The following is an 18,001-nucleotide window of genomic DNA, read 5'->3' as shown; positions in this document are numbered from 1 at the left end:
GTCTGGCTCCATGGGTCCTACTGAGGCATGGCCAGTGCTTGTATGCTCACCCAGTTCCGTGTGTCGTCAGCAAAGCAGACGGGAGGGGTACTCTGGGCCCCATGACTACAGAGAGCAAGAGCATCCACACAGCCCTGAAGCAGACTGAAGGTGCACTGGTGGCTTTGCCAAGAACAAATGGGTCCTTGTCAGGCCACTCACTGAATGCCAATTTCCTCTGGTAACAGTGCACCAGCCAGAATCGTCACCAGACCAGTCCTCAGTACACTGTCTTCACGCAGGTGAACTGGGGGTGTTCAGTACACCCTACTGTGCATCCCTGTCAAGGATGCAGTTTGCCTTTGCATCACTGTTCTGGGGGGAGGCGGGGAGAGGACAAACCAGACTTCCACATGGCCCCTCCTGCCTTAATGAGCCTTGCCCCATGAGTCAGTCACTGTGGGAATGGTACCAGTTGTCAGGCCTATTCAGTGACACAGGCCGGCACTGGGAAGATAACCAGACAAATGTCACTTCCCACCAGCCTGCCTGCCATACGCCCTCGCTATCTAGTAGACCAGCGGCATCTTGCACCTGTGGGGATTGGCAGCAATTCAGAACCAGTGAAGCTGACCACCCCCACTCCAATACAGCTGGCGTTTCCTTTCCCAGGCAGTCACCCACACAAATTGCCGCAGGTGCCGTGGTGGACTCCAGGTCCATGAATGGTTTTCATGTGGAAAATGGGTGAGGCTGAGCCGCTCCATTGTGGTGACCTCATTGGGTTTCTGGACCCTGATCATTAACCCTCTCAAGGAAACATCCTGAGAACTATTTAGACTCCAAAGGGGTCTTGACAGCCATGCCAGTCTTGGAAGGCACTTGACACATCCATAAAGCGACCCCAGCGTGCTCATCTATGCCGTCCTTGTGAGCTTGGGAACCAACTTCTGACACTATGACACAGCTGAGGGCCAGAGCTCGCCACTGAGCAAGGTGAGGCCCAGGGCCCCATGCAGCCCATGGCCAGCAAAGCATTCTCCTGCAGCTCACCGCACATCCTCTTCACAATTCACCCCAGGACACGCTGACCACCACTGGCCGCAACGCTGGAGTTTTTGCATCCCCCAAATGATGCATTCTCTAACGTTTGTTCCAAAAAATACTTTATTTATTAAACAATATATCCATAATCTATAACATGATCCAAAAATACAGATATACATCTTTACATTATTTAATAAAAAGATTTACAATATTATCTTTCCTTTACAAAGGGAACATAGATAATTCCTTGAAAATAAAATGTAACATTCATGTTAAAGCTGCATCATCTTTTTGGATGAAATGTGGTAAAGGTGAACACCACAAAATACATACGTAGGAAGAAACTTCATAGGACTGTCTCCTGAATGAGGACATTTTTCTTAGACTTCCCATTTTAAAATTCCTCTCAGGACAGGAATCACTATTCACTAAAAATTGAGGAAACCTTAGCTCTGCAATGACCAGAAATGTCCTGTGATGGGGCAGGCCTTGGCTGTGGCATGTGGGGAAGCTGCTCTGTGGACGTTATTGCTTGAGCAGCCTCTGCCAAGGGACAGGGCAGGAGGCCCAGTGCAGTGTAGCCGTCTGGAACAGCACTGACACACGGCTGGACTTGTCCCATGCTTCTCAGAACACCCCACTGCTACAGGTGCACACAGCTGTGTTGGGCGTTTGCTGCCCTGGGCAGACCAGAAGCCACTGGCTCTCCTGGCCCTGGCCTGTATCAGTCTCACGTCCACCTGCCCGGGGACCCCAGCCTGCACAGTGGGGACAGACACCTGCCCGGGGACCCCAGCCTGCATTTTCGGGACAGTCACTCAGGCCTCTGCCCAGCCAACAGCTCCACTAGCACAGCCACAGATGCAGGGGCTCAGCTAACGAACTGTTTCTATTAGTGCAGCATGTGTCCTCCAGCTGGAGAACTGGAGGCTGATGACATACACTTAGGACAAGGAAAATGGTTCTGCTTGTCCTTGGAACATGACACTTCTCTTACAAGTAAAGCCCACAGACGCAGAGGGCCGGCAGCCTGGGCTCACACGGTTGCCAGGGGGACCGCTGGGCCGACACTGACCCCCTCAACCTGAGGGATGAGGCTGGGTCCACAGCCGCCCCAGGATCAGGTATGAGGCCTGGCAGACGGGGGGTCTGGCCTGAATCACACCCCCTGGACAGGGCGGCCAGACCATGTGGAACAACGCTCGGGCGGTGCAAGCAGTGTGGGCTGAAGCCAGGCCAGGTGGCACATTTTCTCCCTGCCAGACAACCCTCAAGTCTTCCTGACTCCTAGATGGTATTAATGGTCGGGAAGGCATGCGATCATCGTGCAAACGTCATCCGAGGGGGACTTCATTTCTGCTCATGGTTTCTGTCTCCTTCAGAGCTGCACACGTGTGACTTTGGTGATACCGTTCTAACTGGCAAAAATACACACTAGAAACAGACAAGCACAGAAACTTAAAAAGGTCGACACATGGGATGTTACAGTGGCAAGCAGGATGACATCGAACTTTAAATAAAAGCCTAAGACACAGAAGTCGGCCATCTTTCCTGAGAAATGAATGAGGCCTCAGGTAACCAGGTGACGACAAGCAGACTAACCATCCACCAACCTCCATCTACAAACACCACTGTTTCTCCATGGCGACATGGGTGTGAAGTATTCACAGATGAAGTGCAAACATTAAATCAGTTTCTACAGAATCATCACAAACTTACTATTACTTACCTATCTTGTCCATAAAAACTGGTTAAAGAGGGAAGAAAACATTTTTCCACAATTAATTCCCCACGATCGCTTTACACCTGTGTTAACACAGAACTAAGTTACTAAATACCAGCAGCATGCCTTGTTCCTGGCGTGGCTGAGACCGGGTGTGCTGGCGGGTGCTCATTCTGAGGCCGCCCCCATCCCTCCTTCCTGAGCAGCAGGAAGGCATCGGTTATGAAAACGCTCATCAGGCCTGGGGACCCACCGGGGACAGGCCATAGCAGCTGCGGAGCCCCTATCCTAACCACCCAGCCCAAGACTAGAAGGGTCCCACATGGTGAACTAAGCCCCCCGCAGTTATCTGGGAACAAGTTCCACTCCCTGGGCTCACTCCAGAAAGGACAGCAATCCAGACATGTCCAGTGCGGACTAAGACCTGCTGAGAACCACAGACACATGTTCCAGCCGGACCCTGGCTGCCCTCTGACATCCCGCTGTCATTGCCGAATATTAACTCATTTGCGGGGCAGTGTGTCCCAGACACAGCTTCACGAGCTCCTCTCTGCCATATTTCCTCTCCTGGGTGAAAGACGAGGAAGTAGGAGAGAAGGATACAGTAAACGAGCCCATCAGAAGGAAGCAGGTGGCTCATTCCTCACAAAGAGAACGCTATTCTTCTGGGCATTTCACATCTGATTCCACGCTGCACCAGGACATGAGGACAGACAGTTCCCGTCTTTCTTCAGGAATCCTCACTTCTCCAAATCATGGGGCCTCGCAGAGTCCAGGGGCGCTCCCGACAGTCACACCAGAGGCACCACCACAAGTGAATCCTAACACCCCAAATGTATGCAATGTCCCCCAACTATTATCCAAAAGACAGCTCAGAATCAGCTTGGTGAATGCTGATTAGACAGGAGGTACACTCTGGTTCCTCAACTTCATTGCAGAACTGCGACTGCGGCACAAGAAACACACACGTCACGTCACATCACTGCCGCCCTCCCAGTGTAAGCTGCTGACCCAGTGCACAACACAAACAGCTTTAAGATTGTCTCTGAGCAGCCTGGACCCACTATCTTCCTGCTATTACAACAACCTCATCTTCACAGTAAAAACGTCTGGAATCCCAGAGAAACAGAGCCTCAGCCCATCTGTCACGCCGGCTCTTATTGGTGCTGGTCGTGGTACCAACGGCCGTCTGCCACTCCAGAGTGTTCACCTAGAAGGCAAAACCCTCAGGGAGGGAAACAGTCCAGATGGCAAAGGTGGTCACTGCGAGGCAGAGCTGAGGTGGGAGGGTGCCCCCGGGCACCGCCCCTCGGTGAGGACAGATGCGCTCACAGTGGTGCTGGGCTGTAAGGGAGCAGCCCAGGGAATACAGACCACACGAGGCTCACACCTCTAGCTGCAAAGTGATGGCAGTATATGCACCAGGCTGGACATCCCAGTGCACCCAGCACTCCCCACGCACATACCCATGGAGTCCCTCGAGCTCCTCGTGGGACTGCTGTGCTCAGTGCAGGGGTCTGTACGAAAAGTCACAACAATAAAGTCACTGTGGCAAGTCCCGATGAGATCGCTCCTCTGTGCAAACAGGGCTCAGGTGGGTTCTTGTTTGTTTTAGGAAGTATCCAGAATTACAACTGGCCATCGAGTTATTAAATGTCATTCGAAACAAGGTAGTTTTAAAATGAAGACAAAATATTGCAACGTGAATGAAGGAGTGTGTTAACTTGCTCTTCTGGCCCAGGCGTCAACCTCTTCCTTACTTCTTCTTCCTCCTTTCCTGAACGCATCGGGGACAGAACCTGTGACAAGAAAGGCACAGCAATTGGCCCTTTGTACCCCTCATGCCAGCACTCGGGAGGCCCAGAGCCCATGTCCCCAGGTCTCCCAGGACAGCTGGACACTGGTGAGACAGCACCAGAAAAGACGCACAAACACAAAGCTCTCCTGTTGGGAAAAGCTCCTGAACACACTGCAAGTCTAGCTCATCTGCTTTGAAGTTGAGACATACAAATCAATCAGCGCGACTGCTTTCCTCCTGATCAAGGTAAGAGCTCTTCCCTGTGCCATAACAGGGTCAGCAGTGATCAAACTGGAGACAATCCCAAGATGCAGGCTGGGGAGGGCGTGCATGCTGCACCAGGCAGCCCCATAGCCTCCCAGGCCCGCCCTGCAAGTCTGACTGGCCAGGAAGCTGCACACTAACATGTGCTCCCTGGTGGCCCTGGGCAAGCAAGTCCCAGAGCCTTCGATCAAGGGTTCTCTCAGGCACTCCTGGACCGTGGCAGCCAGTGATAAGGGGACATGCCATGCTGCTTTCCCCTTCAGCCCTCTTGAGCTCCCTGGAAGGAGGCAGCTGATGTGGGAGTGACTGAGCTCGTCCCTGCCCCTGCCTATCCCAGCCGAGCCCCAGACAAAAGCAACACTCTCCCAGCATCACAATCCCGCAAGGCGAGAACATGGCCGTGAGCTTCCATCTCACTGACAGGGAAGAAGCCTGAGCACGTGCGGATCTCTAAAAAGACCACAAAGAAACCAGGACTAACACAGCCAGGAGGGGGCCCCAGCCTGCCTCCCCGGCTCCATCTAACCTGCCTGTTCCACGCAGGGCGGCTGGGCTGACACAGCCCCCCCGCTCCTCCGAGGCAAAGCTATTTTCCAATGCCTGCTAGACTCTTCCAGCCGAAGTCCTGCAAACAACCCACAGCCAGCACGTCCAAAACCAAACTCAAATCAAACCTCTCTGCCTCGTGTCCATCTGTCGACGCAGGAGCCCCCCATCACTGACGGAGCGTGCCTGGCAGGGCGTCTTCCTCAGCCTGGCGGGCCGCCCAGCTCTGCAGCTCTGCCTGCCAGGGCCCCGCTCACGGCCGTATCATGGTCCCGTCACCCATGCCACTGAGCACTGTCGGGGCCTGCTGTGTCACTCACTTCTTAGATGCCCCACAGATCCCGGTGCAAGACACGGGGGCGCCCCGCCTTGCTGTTGGCTGCTGAGGACCAGGATAACGCAGACTGCCCTTTGGGGTGTCTGATCCCCGTCTGCACACAAGCAGAGGCATCCCACACACACAAACAAGGACGGCAACACGTCTAATTTTTCAGTTTAGAACATATATACATTTTTAACACAAGTAAACAAACCAGGTTTTTATTTAAGTGAAATCTTAGGAACAACTGAATCCAGGATCAAGAACAGGAGGAGCTGGCTTCCGACCAGACGGCATGCCCACCCTGGTCCCACCTTTCATGCTGTGCTGCTAAGCGCCCCTGGAAGCTTCCCCAGGGGAAAAGAACCCCCATGTCTCGTTTGTACTTAGGATTATCTGGACCTCATCCAAAAGCCCAGAATGGCCCTTCTTCACAACAACAGAAACATCTTAAGTATTATGCAAATATAATAAAAGACACACACCCGGGTGAGGTGGGCAGCAGAAGTCCCTCTGCCAGGTTGGCCTGGAGACCCAGGACCAATGTGTGACAATGGCCTGGTCCCCACAGCCATACCAAGAGTGCCAGGGGTCCCAGCCTCCCACCCGTTCTTGAGGGAAGCCAACGCAGGCAGGATGCCTGGTGGGCAGGAGGAGACAGAGCAGCACCCCATACTAACCATTTTCCTTTGGGTTTCGTGGTCAGGTCCACACAGGCGAAGTGAAACCACTCGATGGGACACTGCAAAGCAGAGGGGACAGCCGGCAGTCAGCGCTCTGCTGTTCTGTGTGCCAGACCCAGAAACAGACAACCACCTCCCCCACCCCCACCTGGCACAAGACCTCGCCCGAGGGCCCACAGTGGACGCCAGTGTCCAGGACCCCCATCTCAAGGCCCCACGTCCTGCGGCAACACCCGCCTCGCCGTGCCCCGACACTCACGTCTGGATTGTCACAGCCTATCATCTCCCCATAGGACACCTGGTGGCACAGGCAGTAGGTGGGCTCGTTCGGGTCCACGGGCATGTCCAGCACGTCAGAGGGATGCACAGACAGGATGGTGTCGGTGAACTCAGACCTGGGGGGAGACGGCCGCAGTGAGCAGATGGGTGGGGACACGCCGCCTCCCACAGTGCCAGGTAAGGGCAGAGGGGCAGCGACGCTGACAGGCTGCAAAGGGAAAACCACTCACCTCACAGCCTGGAGTCCAGGACCACTCTAGGGACATGCATCCATCCTGTCTTGGTCCCTTCACCTGGACAGGACCTGCTCCTAGGGCTCCCTCCCCCAGCCCCAGGTTGACCCTCCTCGGCCTCCTGGCGGCCCTCTCCCCCTCTGGAACATGTCACCACCAGTGACGCCCGAGAACCCTGTCTGGATCCCACCCAAGACGGGTCCAGGTGTTTGAATGGCCCTGCCTTCACCAGCTCTCTCCTGGTCCCTCCCATGAGAAAGGCTGGCATGTTCCCACCACACATCCCCACGGGCACCTTCATTCACCCCAAAACCCACAGAACCCATCAGCTCCCCTCACATTCCCAAACCCACCACCACCCACCCATCACCGGGGACACTTCTGACTGCAACCACCCTCCCTGCCCACCCCAGTGAAGCAGGTCTGTCGCCATCCACCCCTCAGCGCCCCTAACCAGTGGCGAAGCCAGGATCCCACCATGCCTACATGCCCCTCCGGGCCGCAAACAGGTGGGACAGTGGCAACGGACGTTCACCTGTTAAACGGAAGGGACTGGGGCATCGACTTTTTATGTGTTTCAGTATTTTTCAAATAAAGCTGCAGGCCACCTTCGACAGTACAGTCCTATCAGTACAGAGAGGAAATCTTCTGACCATCCCCCAAAACCAAGAACACACGTGGTAAAGGGAAAGTAAGCAACAGTGGCCGGCAGGACAACTCAAATATCATGACAAGAGTAACATGAGGAGAGTCTGTTTCCAAAGGGAATCGCCCCCTCCTTTTCCATCGACCTGTTGAGAAAGGTCGTGCAGGTTTGCGGTCATGTCCCAGGCCTCATACTGCCCCCAGGCTGCCACGCGGTCCCAGCAAACATGTTGCCCCCCATTCGTGCCCCCCCACACCCCCGGCAGGAGTGCTGCCTGTGAGGGCTCCAGGCCAATCTGAGTCTCTTCCCTCTGCTCTGTCTCTGAGGACAGACAGGACTTTCTCTTTATATCTGAAAACTGTCAGTGTCACAAGTGCCCTATCCATGTGCTGTACCACTGCTCCAGGCAACAGTCACAGTCATCCTCAGGCTAGGGCATTGGTTCCTTGCCACCGCTGAAACCTAGATTTCTCACCGTGGCTGAGACTGTCTCACCCACCCGCTGGCTCTGTCCTGCCTCCCAGGTGCACATGCTGAGGGTGATCAGGCAAACCCTCTAACAGTCACACTGTACACAGAACGCTGTGCTGCTCTCCATGCTTCACCACTGACTTCGTTTCAGCTGCCAATTGACTCATGCCTGTCACCCTGGGTTCAGGGTGGCAGCAGGAGAGGCTGCTGGGGCCAAGGGACCACCTGGCAAGGACACCACTCAGACTGGGGATCGCTCCTGCATCACCTACTCTCCAGTCTCACCTAGGGGGCTCCAAGGTGGTGTCCCTCCAGGGGTGGTGGGTGCTGCTGCTACCTCCAGAGGGAAGCACCAGGATGTCACGAGCAGGCTGAGCTCACGAGGGCCTTTCCTGCTTGCCATGCTTGTCCCTCGGGCAGGCCGGGTGACCTTACCATCTGCACTACTTGTTGTGGCCCTATTGGGCTAATTTCCCTGAACATGGCAGGCATCCCTCACCAGGCAGTGCCAGGAGACCCCTCCCAAACACTTCAGGTAGCTTTGAGATTCAGGGGCTACAAGAGGAACTGTCCCGTGTCCACATGCAGGCCCTGCCTTGCCAGAGAGCGGCACTGCCAGGCAAGTTCCTCAGGCTGCGACCGTGTGTCCGGGCAGCCACAGCTTGGGGCTCCGCAGACAGAGAAGGAGGACATCTGCAACATGCCACACTAGGAAAGCCCCTGCCAGCCCGGGCACGCCCTTCAGAATCTCCCACCAGGGAAGACAGAACCTGTAACACACCACACACTGTGAAGCCACTGTGCTCACGGGACACAGGAGTGTGTGAGAGCTCCAGACCCAGGGACAGAGTGGGCTCCCCACGCACATCTCAGGACTGCATCCTTGGAGCTGTGCCACCCGGTATCCCACAGGATCCAGGGTGAGCCCATCGGTTGTCGCTCAAGTCACCCATCTGACCCCGTATTGCCCTTGCGTTCTCGAGCCGCCGAGGTTGGGTGGCGGGACAGTCTCAGGACAGACCTCAGCATCTCATGTACCCCTTGCTTCAGCCCATCTCTGGCTGTTCAACATCTGCAAAATGACAGTAACAGCACCACGACTCAGGGTGGCCGTGGACAGGAAATGGATTCACACCAATATGCCAGATGCAGCCCGACCCACTGACCATAACACAAACGTCTCCCCCTATCATCGGCACTGGGGCAGCCACCGCCCCTCAGCGCCGTTAGACAGCACTCACCAACACGCACACTGGCACGGCTGTTAGAAATAGCTGCGTGCCCCAGCCATGTCAAGCGTGCCAGCGGGGACGGCTGTGACACATGTGGTGTGGGTCATCACTGAGATCTGAGGCACAGCCAGGCACACATCCTGTCTTGTCCCCTCTGGGAGTGACCTCAGGTGAGGAACAGACAAATGAGAATGCCTGCTCCTCCCCAGACAAGGCCCAGACTGCCTTCAGGTCCTGGGCAGGACGACTGGGAACACAGCTGCCACCACGAGTTCAAAAAGAAACCCAACAAATTGCTAAAACCACACTTTAAAGACAGTGGAAGACTGAGGAGTGATGGGCTGGGAGCCCTAGGGTGGAGCGGGACAGCAGCGAGGGAGCGAGCAGGCCCTGCATGTCCTGGGCTTAGCCGGCGGCACTGACACGTCAAGACCCTGCACGCATGGTGGCTGGACCCCACAGTGCATTTACTGAACCCAGGGACCACGCAGAGGCTGCAGGGTGATGGAAAGGCAGAGTGAGATCCCTGTCATGTCCTCGGGGAAAGGGCCTACCTCCGACTTGGCCAGCCCGCACTCCCAGACCTCCGCAGACTGTGGAAGCAGCATGGACAGGAGGCGGGAAAGAAGGTAAACATGGCCAAAGCACTGACTGCCCTCCAGGCATAAACGGTTTGAACATAAAAGGATGAAAAAGGAAAAAGAGACACCATGCAAAAACTCATCATCTGGACAGCTGGAGGGGCTATAGTAATATCAGACAAAGTAGACTCCAAAACAAAGAATATTAGAAGGAATAATGAAATAAATAAATTTCATAGTGATAAAGGAGTCGATTATTTTTCAAAAAATTAAATGTATATGTAGAACCAAATAACAAAGCTTCAAGATAGATGCAGCAAAAGCAAACTGAACAGAAAGGAGAATAGACAAGTCCATAACTAGAACTGGAAATTTCAACAATCCTCTTTCAAAAATTTATAGAACTAAACAGAGTATCAGTTAAGGATACAGAAGACTGGGACAACACTACCAACCACGCTATCAAACGGACATTTAAAGCACACTCAATGTTTTCCACCCAACAACAGAAAAACATACATTCTTTTCAAGTGCATATGAACATTCAGCAAGACAGACCGTAAACCATAACACAACTCAAACTCAGTCGATTGCAGAGGATTTCAACTATAGAACATTCTCTGATCACTGCAAAATTAAAATGGAAATTGAAATCAGAAAACTACATGGAAAAATCCGAATTACCTGGAAACTGAGAAACATACTTCTACATAAGCTGTGGGTTAATGAAAAACCACAAAGGGAATTTTAAAATATTCTGAACGGAATAAAAATAAAAATACAACTTATCTAAATTCATGGGATGCAGTAAAACAGAAATTAGAAGGAAATTTATAGCTTTAAATATTTACAAAAGAAAGAAGGTGAGAAAATCAATGATCTAAGCTACTTTTACCTTAAAAAGCTAGAGGAAAAAAAGCAAAGTAAATTCAAGTTAAATAGTAGGAAAGAAATAATAAGAGCAGAAATAAATGCAATAGAAAACAGAGTGAAAAAAAAAAATTCAATGAAACCGAAAGCTAGTTCTCTGAAAAGATCGACACAAAATGAAAGAAGACATAAATTACCAGGCCCAAAAGAGCGGGCATCTGTACAGATCCTACAACATCAGAAGGATAATGTAATATTATAAACAACTTGATGTCAATAAATCAGACAACTTATAAGAAAGAACAAATACTTGAAAGACACAGATTACCAAAACTGACTCAAGAAGAAACAGAAAGCAGGAATAGTTCCATAACTGTAAAGAAATTGAATTAGAGCATCAAACCATGAGGACATCTGCAAAAGAGGACGTCTCAGTGTATGTCAATTATTCCTTAATAAAATAAATCTCAAATCTCAAAGGTTCAGGAATGCACACATGGGAGACAGAACTAGGAAGAAAGAATAGGAACACACAATGGATAACTGAGGACGGTGCCTACTTGGGGCAGGGGGAAGTCATGGTTTCAACGGGTACATGAAAGGCTCCGGGCAGCAGTCAGACTGACCAGGCCGTGCCTCTCACAGCGCTTCATTAAACTGCCCGCCTGTTCTGTGTGCTGGTCTGTGTCTGGGTGCTGTTTCACAATGCAAAAGCTGCCATGTGCGTGTTTTAAAAGATGAAAGTTTAAACACCGGGTTTTATAACCAAAACCTTTCCCTTTTTGTCAAGAACTAACTCTTCTGACCTCTCCCCATAACTGTCAGAATCGTCTAAACAGAAGTCACCCGGCATTCTACCATTTTCTCTTCAGTCTAAATACCACTTCTGGGAAACAACACTACAGTACCTGGGAGTGGGGAGTAGGTAGGAGAAGGCTTTAAATGAAACATTCTCAAGTTTAAGTTAAATGACATGTGTATTTAATAAACGTAGTCACACAATTTAATAATATGTACAAAAAATATATTTATATATGAAACGATCAACAGATATATAGTCAGCTACTAAAGAATGGCTTAGCTTGAACTGTCACACACTGTTGTGTCACTCGAGAGGCAGGACACACAGGGGCTCAGAGAACGAGTTGTGGGGCAAACCCGCCGCTCCCGCACACTGGCTGTCAAGCTCGGGCAGGTGCCCTCCCTGGGAGCCACCGGTGACAACGCTGCTCACATCGGGCTGCTGTGAGGACTGACAGACCAACACCCGTACAGCCCGGAGAACTACAGCACTTCCTCAGGGGTGGCTGTCACTGGTGTTCTAGACCCTGACAAACACTAATGGCGTCTGGGGGAAAGAGAAAAGAAAAACAGCCTCTCACCCTCCTTTGTGCTTCTTCTTCTTTGGAGTGTCTTCTTCTGAGGCCCTGCGGCCTCGGCCCCGGGAGCCTTTCTTTTCCTTCTGACCTCGACCTTCTGGAAGACAAGAAAGACTGCAATTATTTTCACAGAATTCACTAAAGCCGGACTAGATTTACTCAAATATGATATTTACCGTACTGTTCCTAATACAATTATCAGACAAAATTCTTTGAAACTCTCGAGTTAAAAGTAACAAAATAAGGAAAAATTAAGACTTGCTTTTTAACCCTCTTCCTCCAGAGCTTTCAAAGTCACTGCCCTCCATCTTGTCCTTGAGGTCTGCTTCGAAGCGCGCCAGGTCTGCGTCGAGCCTTCGAATGTGCTTGTCCACCTGCACACAAGGATGCTCCAAGTCTTACTTAAAAACGAAAGCAAAGACCTCAGGAGTCACAAACACACTGCAGGCCAGCCGACAAGCATTCTATTGCCCTTTAACTGAGTCTTCTATTAAAAAAAGCTCTGCTAAGACGAGGCCACGATTTCACAATGTAGGCAAGGGTCTTCTCTGGTACCCCAACAGAATAAACTCTACTCAGGAAGAACCACGGAGGAAGCAGTGAGACACAGACTAGCGAGGGGCAATGGAAGGGGGCGAGGGCATTTCATGTCGAGTCCTAATTTAAAAAGCTGAGGAACGGATGGGTTCTTAACCAGAAAAACCCCAAAAAAGGAAAACAGACAATTACTCTAGTGCTTTAGGCACAGGGTGACCTGGAAGAAAGAAAGAAAGCGATATGGTCAGCGCAATGGGCCAGGGCAAGCACGACTGCTCCTGGGGGAGGGACATCTATGAGGGAGCAGCACCACGCACTCCCTGACCCGGGGACTCCTGGCAACCGACCCATCCCCAAGTCACAGCCACAAGGGAGGAGTGACAACACCCTTCCGTGTCTGGAAATGAACTACAATCTTAAGTTCATTATGCTTCAGAGATAAAATCTGACTTACCGACAACTGATTGGACCTAACTCTTTAGAAAACAGGCTGCTTACTCTAAAGATGCAGCACTTTGGGGGTCTCCTTCTAGAGCATCCTTTCTCGAATACAACTTAATTCAGGTTTTGAAAATACCACTGTGGTTTTATTGGGGAGGTGGGGAAGGGCATTAGTCAGGTGACCGCCGGGAGGCCAGCAGAGCTTGGCCATACGACCTCACGTGCCCCGCGTGAGCTGCGTGAAGTTTACTTGAGAGGAAACAGGACATAAGCAATCCTAGGACTCTTCCTAAAGCTGACCGAAAGGGTTAAAACACAGATACAATGGATCAAAACGGATGGTCTCCCCAGCCAAGTACACAAGCCAGCAGGCATAGGAAACAAGACGTGGTAGCGGTCCCGGGTGAAGGACACCCCGATTTGTGCTTCCTCTGGAAGCATCGCTCTGCCCGAGCCTGAGTGGCCTGCGCCTCCACGCTGCTCACCATCTCGTAGGTCTGCATGGCCAGCTGCACCTTGTCGTCGCTGTACTCCTTGCACCTGGTGTAGGCGCCCTGGATGCGCTGCAGGTGTGCCACGCGCTGCTCCGGGGACAGTGTCTTCACCGTGGAAACATACTCCGCAGCCAGCACGTCGATCTCTGCCTTCTTGTCTGGGACAGAAACGGTGAGGTTAGGCCCACCCCACGCATCACACACGCTCGCCAGCATGGTGACAAACAAGGCCTCACAATACCAAGTTTCAGCAAAGAAGAGACCGTGCACACACGGAGCTGTGCATACACTGCGACCAGGACGACGTGCCCAGGATGGTGCCAGCATATGACTGCTCTCCCAGAGAATGCGCACCGTGCACTCCCTGATTGTCAAGAGTCCCTGTTTAAAGAATAAAGCATGGGCAGAACACATACAATGCTTAGCTCTTTGGTTTAGAGGTGGGGAAGCGACTACCGTAGGTGGAAAGTCAGGGTGGCAGCCGCCAGGGGTCACACAGGTTTCCAGATGCTAGAGGTGGAGAGGCTCACTGGGTGATATTTGCTAAGCAATTTCTAAATGTTCATGCTTATTTCGGATGTAAATGCTGTATTTCATAATAACAGAAATCCGTGTTCGCTAGTAAGGGTGCTGCACCTTAAGTGAAAAACCAGCTGTTCCAACAAGGAAAACAGAATGAAAATTACCCACGCTCACCTCCACAAAATGTAACATCTCAGGGCTAAGGGCAGCCCAGAACTTCAAAGCAGGGAAAACATCACATACATAGAGGGGAGGGCTCCCAATGGCCTCCGATGTCTCAGCAGCAACGGAAGCTAGGAGCCAATGCAGAATGCCTGTCAGGTGCTGGGGAATGGCTGTTGGCTGGCCAAATGGTTAATCGAATATGAGGCTAGGACACACACATTTTCAGACATGCAATCCCATACACCCTTTCTCAGGAGGCGACCAGAGATAAGGATCCTTCAAAACAAGAAAGAGGATGTTTAGGACCCAGGAAACAGGGTCTAGACAGAAAAGAAACAAAGGGGAGGCTGTGAACACCCAGGGCCATGCCTGTGCAGGCCCGAAACGAGCAGCCCGGGTGGACCTGCAGAACAACAGGCCCCTGGGGAGGTCTCTGTGCGGAGTGAGCACAGACCCAGCGGTGAACCTGGTGCAGCAGACGCACTGAAAACACGGATGTGTATGGAGTGTGAAAAACAAAGCCAACACATAAAGCAATTAGGAACTCCAAGAAAAAGTTACTCAAAAAAATCCCATAAGCTCAGCATGTGGTGTGGCTCGGCCGGCTGTAAGCCACCTACCAGGTGGTGCCAATGGAGCTGCCACCACTGGTCCAACACAACTCAAATTCACTGGGAGACGGGAGAGGAGGCGAGCTGCCTGAGGTGGGTGGGGGCAACTGCAGAGTAAGTTCATTTTCCATAACAACCGAACAAAGTCTAAAACTGAAGGTTAATAGAAAAAGAAATAGCAGCAAAATGTGAGGCTTAGAAACAGGAACTTATATATCAAGAGATCAAAAGCACTAATTTTTTTAAACTATACACACATAGTTTGAAATTAGAAACTCTTTTAAAGGGAAGACAAGGTCACAAATATTTTGCATGTAAGGAGGGGATGATACTTATAGAGATGTGATTTAAAGATGTGTGCGAATCCAAGGAACAAAGCTTGACTTAAAGTATCAGCACTCTCGCGAAGACACCGTCCGACACCCACAGCCGAGGGCGAGGCTGCAGCCCCTCTGCACCGGGTCCCCTGGTGGCTCAGTGCCACTCCAGTACCTGGTGCCACCTCTCCCTGGCTGTACTGAAGGCCAAAACCCACCTTCTGTCCTCTGGTCCAGCTCTCGCATCAGCTGGAAGTTCCTCTGAAGTTCACAGGGAAGGTTCTCGATACCTGAAACACACAGACATGGAGTTCTCAGTAGCAGCACACAGACCTGCCCTCTCGAACTTATAGCTAAAGCCTGGAGATAATAAGCCCACTTTGTCTTCTGTTTCTGTTAGGGTTTGGGAGCACAAGGATTAAGAAATCTTTTACGTAGGGACAAGTGAGTACCAAACACTGCTAACAGGCCACTACACTTCAGAAGTTATCAAAGCTGGAGAAGTTGGAGGTGAACTTAGAAATAAGCTATGAGCAGAGGCTGAGAAGGTGGCCATGTGAGTCTTTTACACCAAACCCCTGCCCACAGCCAGCCCATCCCAAACCCTGGAGTCCTCCTTGGTTTACTCCTTGACTCTGCAAACCAGTGCACTGCTAGCACAGACCAGTGCTGTTGGGCAGAACTTTATGCAAGCATGGAAATGTGCTCTGAGCTGCCCAAAACATGGGCACTGGTCATATGGGGACACTGAGTGCATGAAGCAGGGCTAGTACCACTGAGGGACTGAATTCCTAATTAAGCTCAAGTTTAATTCATTTCGAGTTAAACAGGCCATGCTGAACGGCACATGCTGAGGACCTCGCCCCACGCTGCTTAGCCTGCACAGCCATCCTCCTAGTGCAGGCCAAGCTCCTCCCAGCCTGCACAGCCTCCACAAGCCCCTGACTGGGCTCCTGCATCTCGGCCCCCTCCACACTGCCCACCGGCCAGTGGCCAGCGGTCATTTTAAAAGCTCAACCTAATGTTTCAAAGCCACTGCTTAAAGCCCCAGCGCTCCCCAGCTCACCATGAGAGCCGCACGAAGTCCCAGCCCTGCCCCTGGACTCCCCAGCCTCCTCCCCCTCTTCCCGACCTCCTAGCCCTGTCCTACCACCCAGGCCTCTGCAAGACAGAGCCATCCCCTGCTCTCAAGGTCTGCTGGGCTCCTTCACGACCCTTAATCTTGTGAAGTTTCTAAAAGTACTTCTGCCCATTTGACAGTTAGGTGTCAGGAAAATGAGGATTGTGTCTGTTTTCCTGGCACACAGCAGGTGCTCGAGGAGTGAGCATGTGCCTACATGATGTGACTCAGGTTCCTCAGACCCTCCCACAGGGCCCACTGGGCAGGCAGCGGGGCACAGGAAGGCAACTGGCCGTACTTCCTGCCTGGGTACCGGCCTCTTCGGTGACAATGCGGGAAGTCTAACCCTACAAGTGCTCAGGATGGGCAGGCAGAGCACAACAAATGGACAGGACTGGGCGACCCCGAGGAAAGCTGATCCCCACTGTCTCCCCCAGAGCAGGGGCTCACTCCCTTCAGCAGCCTCGGGTGGGGCGCCCAGGCCCCAGTGACCACGACTATCCCCAGTGCAGCACAGGGATCCAGAGCCACCCAGTCCAAGCCCACCCAACATCCCCCCAGGCCATGACAGCCAGGGTCCGAATGTGCATGCCCCTGATAAGCACCTCAGCCTCTGCGAAATGAGGGGCATAACCATCTGCTGAGGAGTGGTCAGGAGGGTCCATCCTGAGCTACAGGTAAACAGAAGGACGCCTGCGGGAGGAGCCTCAGAGACGTTGGCCATGAACACCTTAACGAGCCCGGTAAGTACACCCGCGGAAAGGCAGGCACCCTGGGAGGCCCTCCACGCCAGCATCACCTCCCCGTCTTGCAGATGCACAAGCTGAGGCTCAGAGCCAAGAAGCGAACCCCGGGACCCCAGGCACGGAGCCCCAAAAGAGTCCAAGGGAATTGGGATCACTTTCTTGGACCTGAGCAGTGGGGGCGGGGCCGAGCTGAGGAAGACGGGGCCTAATCGGGGAGGGGTGGATGCGGAGAGGGTGGGAGCTATCGAAGGAGGGCGGGGCCTGGGGAAGACGGTGGGGCCAAACCGATGAGGCCCCGAACCAAGGAGGGTGGGGCCTCACAGGGGCGGGGCCCGATGAAATGGGCGGGGCCTGTCAGAGGAAGGCGGGGTCTAGTCCAAGGGGCGGGGCCACCCGCGCTGGGCCCGCCCCGCCATGACGCATATAGAATTGGCGCGGCCGCGATGGCGGGACCCCGTGCTGCACACACCCCCCCGCGCGCGCGCGCGCGCTCCCCTCCTTCGTACCCGCCCCGCCCCACGCGCGGCCCCGTCGCCCCCGGGAGCCCCGTAGTCTCCACGACCCCCGGGGTTCGCGCGCGAGTCCTGACGTGCGGCGGGGCACGGCAGGCAGGGCCCTACGCGGGCGGCGGCCCAGGGAGCGCGGGGGACGCTTACTGTCCAGGTAGTGCTCCAAGTACATGGCGGTCGCCATCTTCTTCCGCGGCCGCGCTCTGGGTCTGCGCGAGCGGGCGGCGCCGCGATAGGCGAGGGGGCGGGGCCGGTGCGTTCACTATTAATGAAGCTTGCGCGCTGATTGGCCGGCCGGCGGCGGCGGGTCGCTGGCAGGGACCGCCCCCTGCTTTCCGGTCGGCTGGGTGCACGCGGCGTCGCGCGGGTGCGGGGCTGGGGTCCTCGCGGGGCAACTGCAAGATCTGGGCGCTCTCCTGTCCCCGGGCCCCCGCCCACTCGGCAGACCGACTCTGACACGTGGCTCGGGAGCCTACGCCCACTCCTGTA

General features: G+C 53.3%; 1 protein-coding gene across 1 annotated transcript; it reads right to left on the bottom strand.

Annotated features, from left to right (window-relative positions):
* Window positions 1–1,128: 1,128 nt before the first annotated feature.
* On the bottom strand, window positions 1,129–17,894 carry ING5 (inhibitor of growth family member 5). The gene is made up of 8 exons (XM_019719460.3): window positions 17,660–17,894; window positions 15,356–15,427; window positions 13,514–13,680; window positions 12,313–12,424; window positions 12,054–12,147; window positions 6,619–6,754; window positions 6,357–6,418; window positions 1,129–4,548 (listed from the first exon to the last, which is right to left on the bottom strand). The coding sequence occupies exons 1-8, from the start codon at window positions 17,694–17,696 to the stop codon at window positions 4,506–4,508; spliced, it is 723 nt and encodes a 240-aa protein (XP_019575019.1). The 5' UTR covers window positions 17,697–17,894; the 3' UTR covers window positions 1,129–4,505.
* Window positions 17,895–18,001: the final 107 nt, after the last annotated feature.

Source organism: Rhinolophus sinicus, chromosome 17, assembly GCF_057876585.1.
Source record: "Rhinolophus sinicus isolate RSI-liver-muscle chromosome 17, RSI-T2T, whole genome shotgun sequence".
Lineage (NCBI taxonomy): Eukaryota > Metazoa > Chordata > Mammalia > Chiroptera > Rhinolophidae > Rhinolophus > Rhinolophus sinicus.
This window is presented reverse-complemented; position numbering and strand designations above follow the sequence as displayed.

Bases quoted from the DNA above. Each gene is read 5' to 3' on its own strand.
- ING5 (XM_019719460.3), bottom strand. From the start codon at position 17,696: ATGGCGACCGCCATGTACTTGGAGCACTACCTGGACA. The intron at 12,425-13,513 runs GTGAGCAGCGTG...CCTTGTGTGCAG, and splicing joins CCATGCAGACCTACGAGATG to GTGGACAAGCACATTCGAAG. The intron at 6,755-12,053 runs GTGAGAGGCTGT...GTCTCCCCCCAG, and splicing joins AAGAAGAAGCACAAAGGAGG to GTCTGAGTTCACCGACACCA.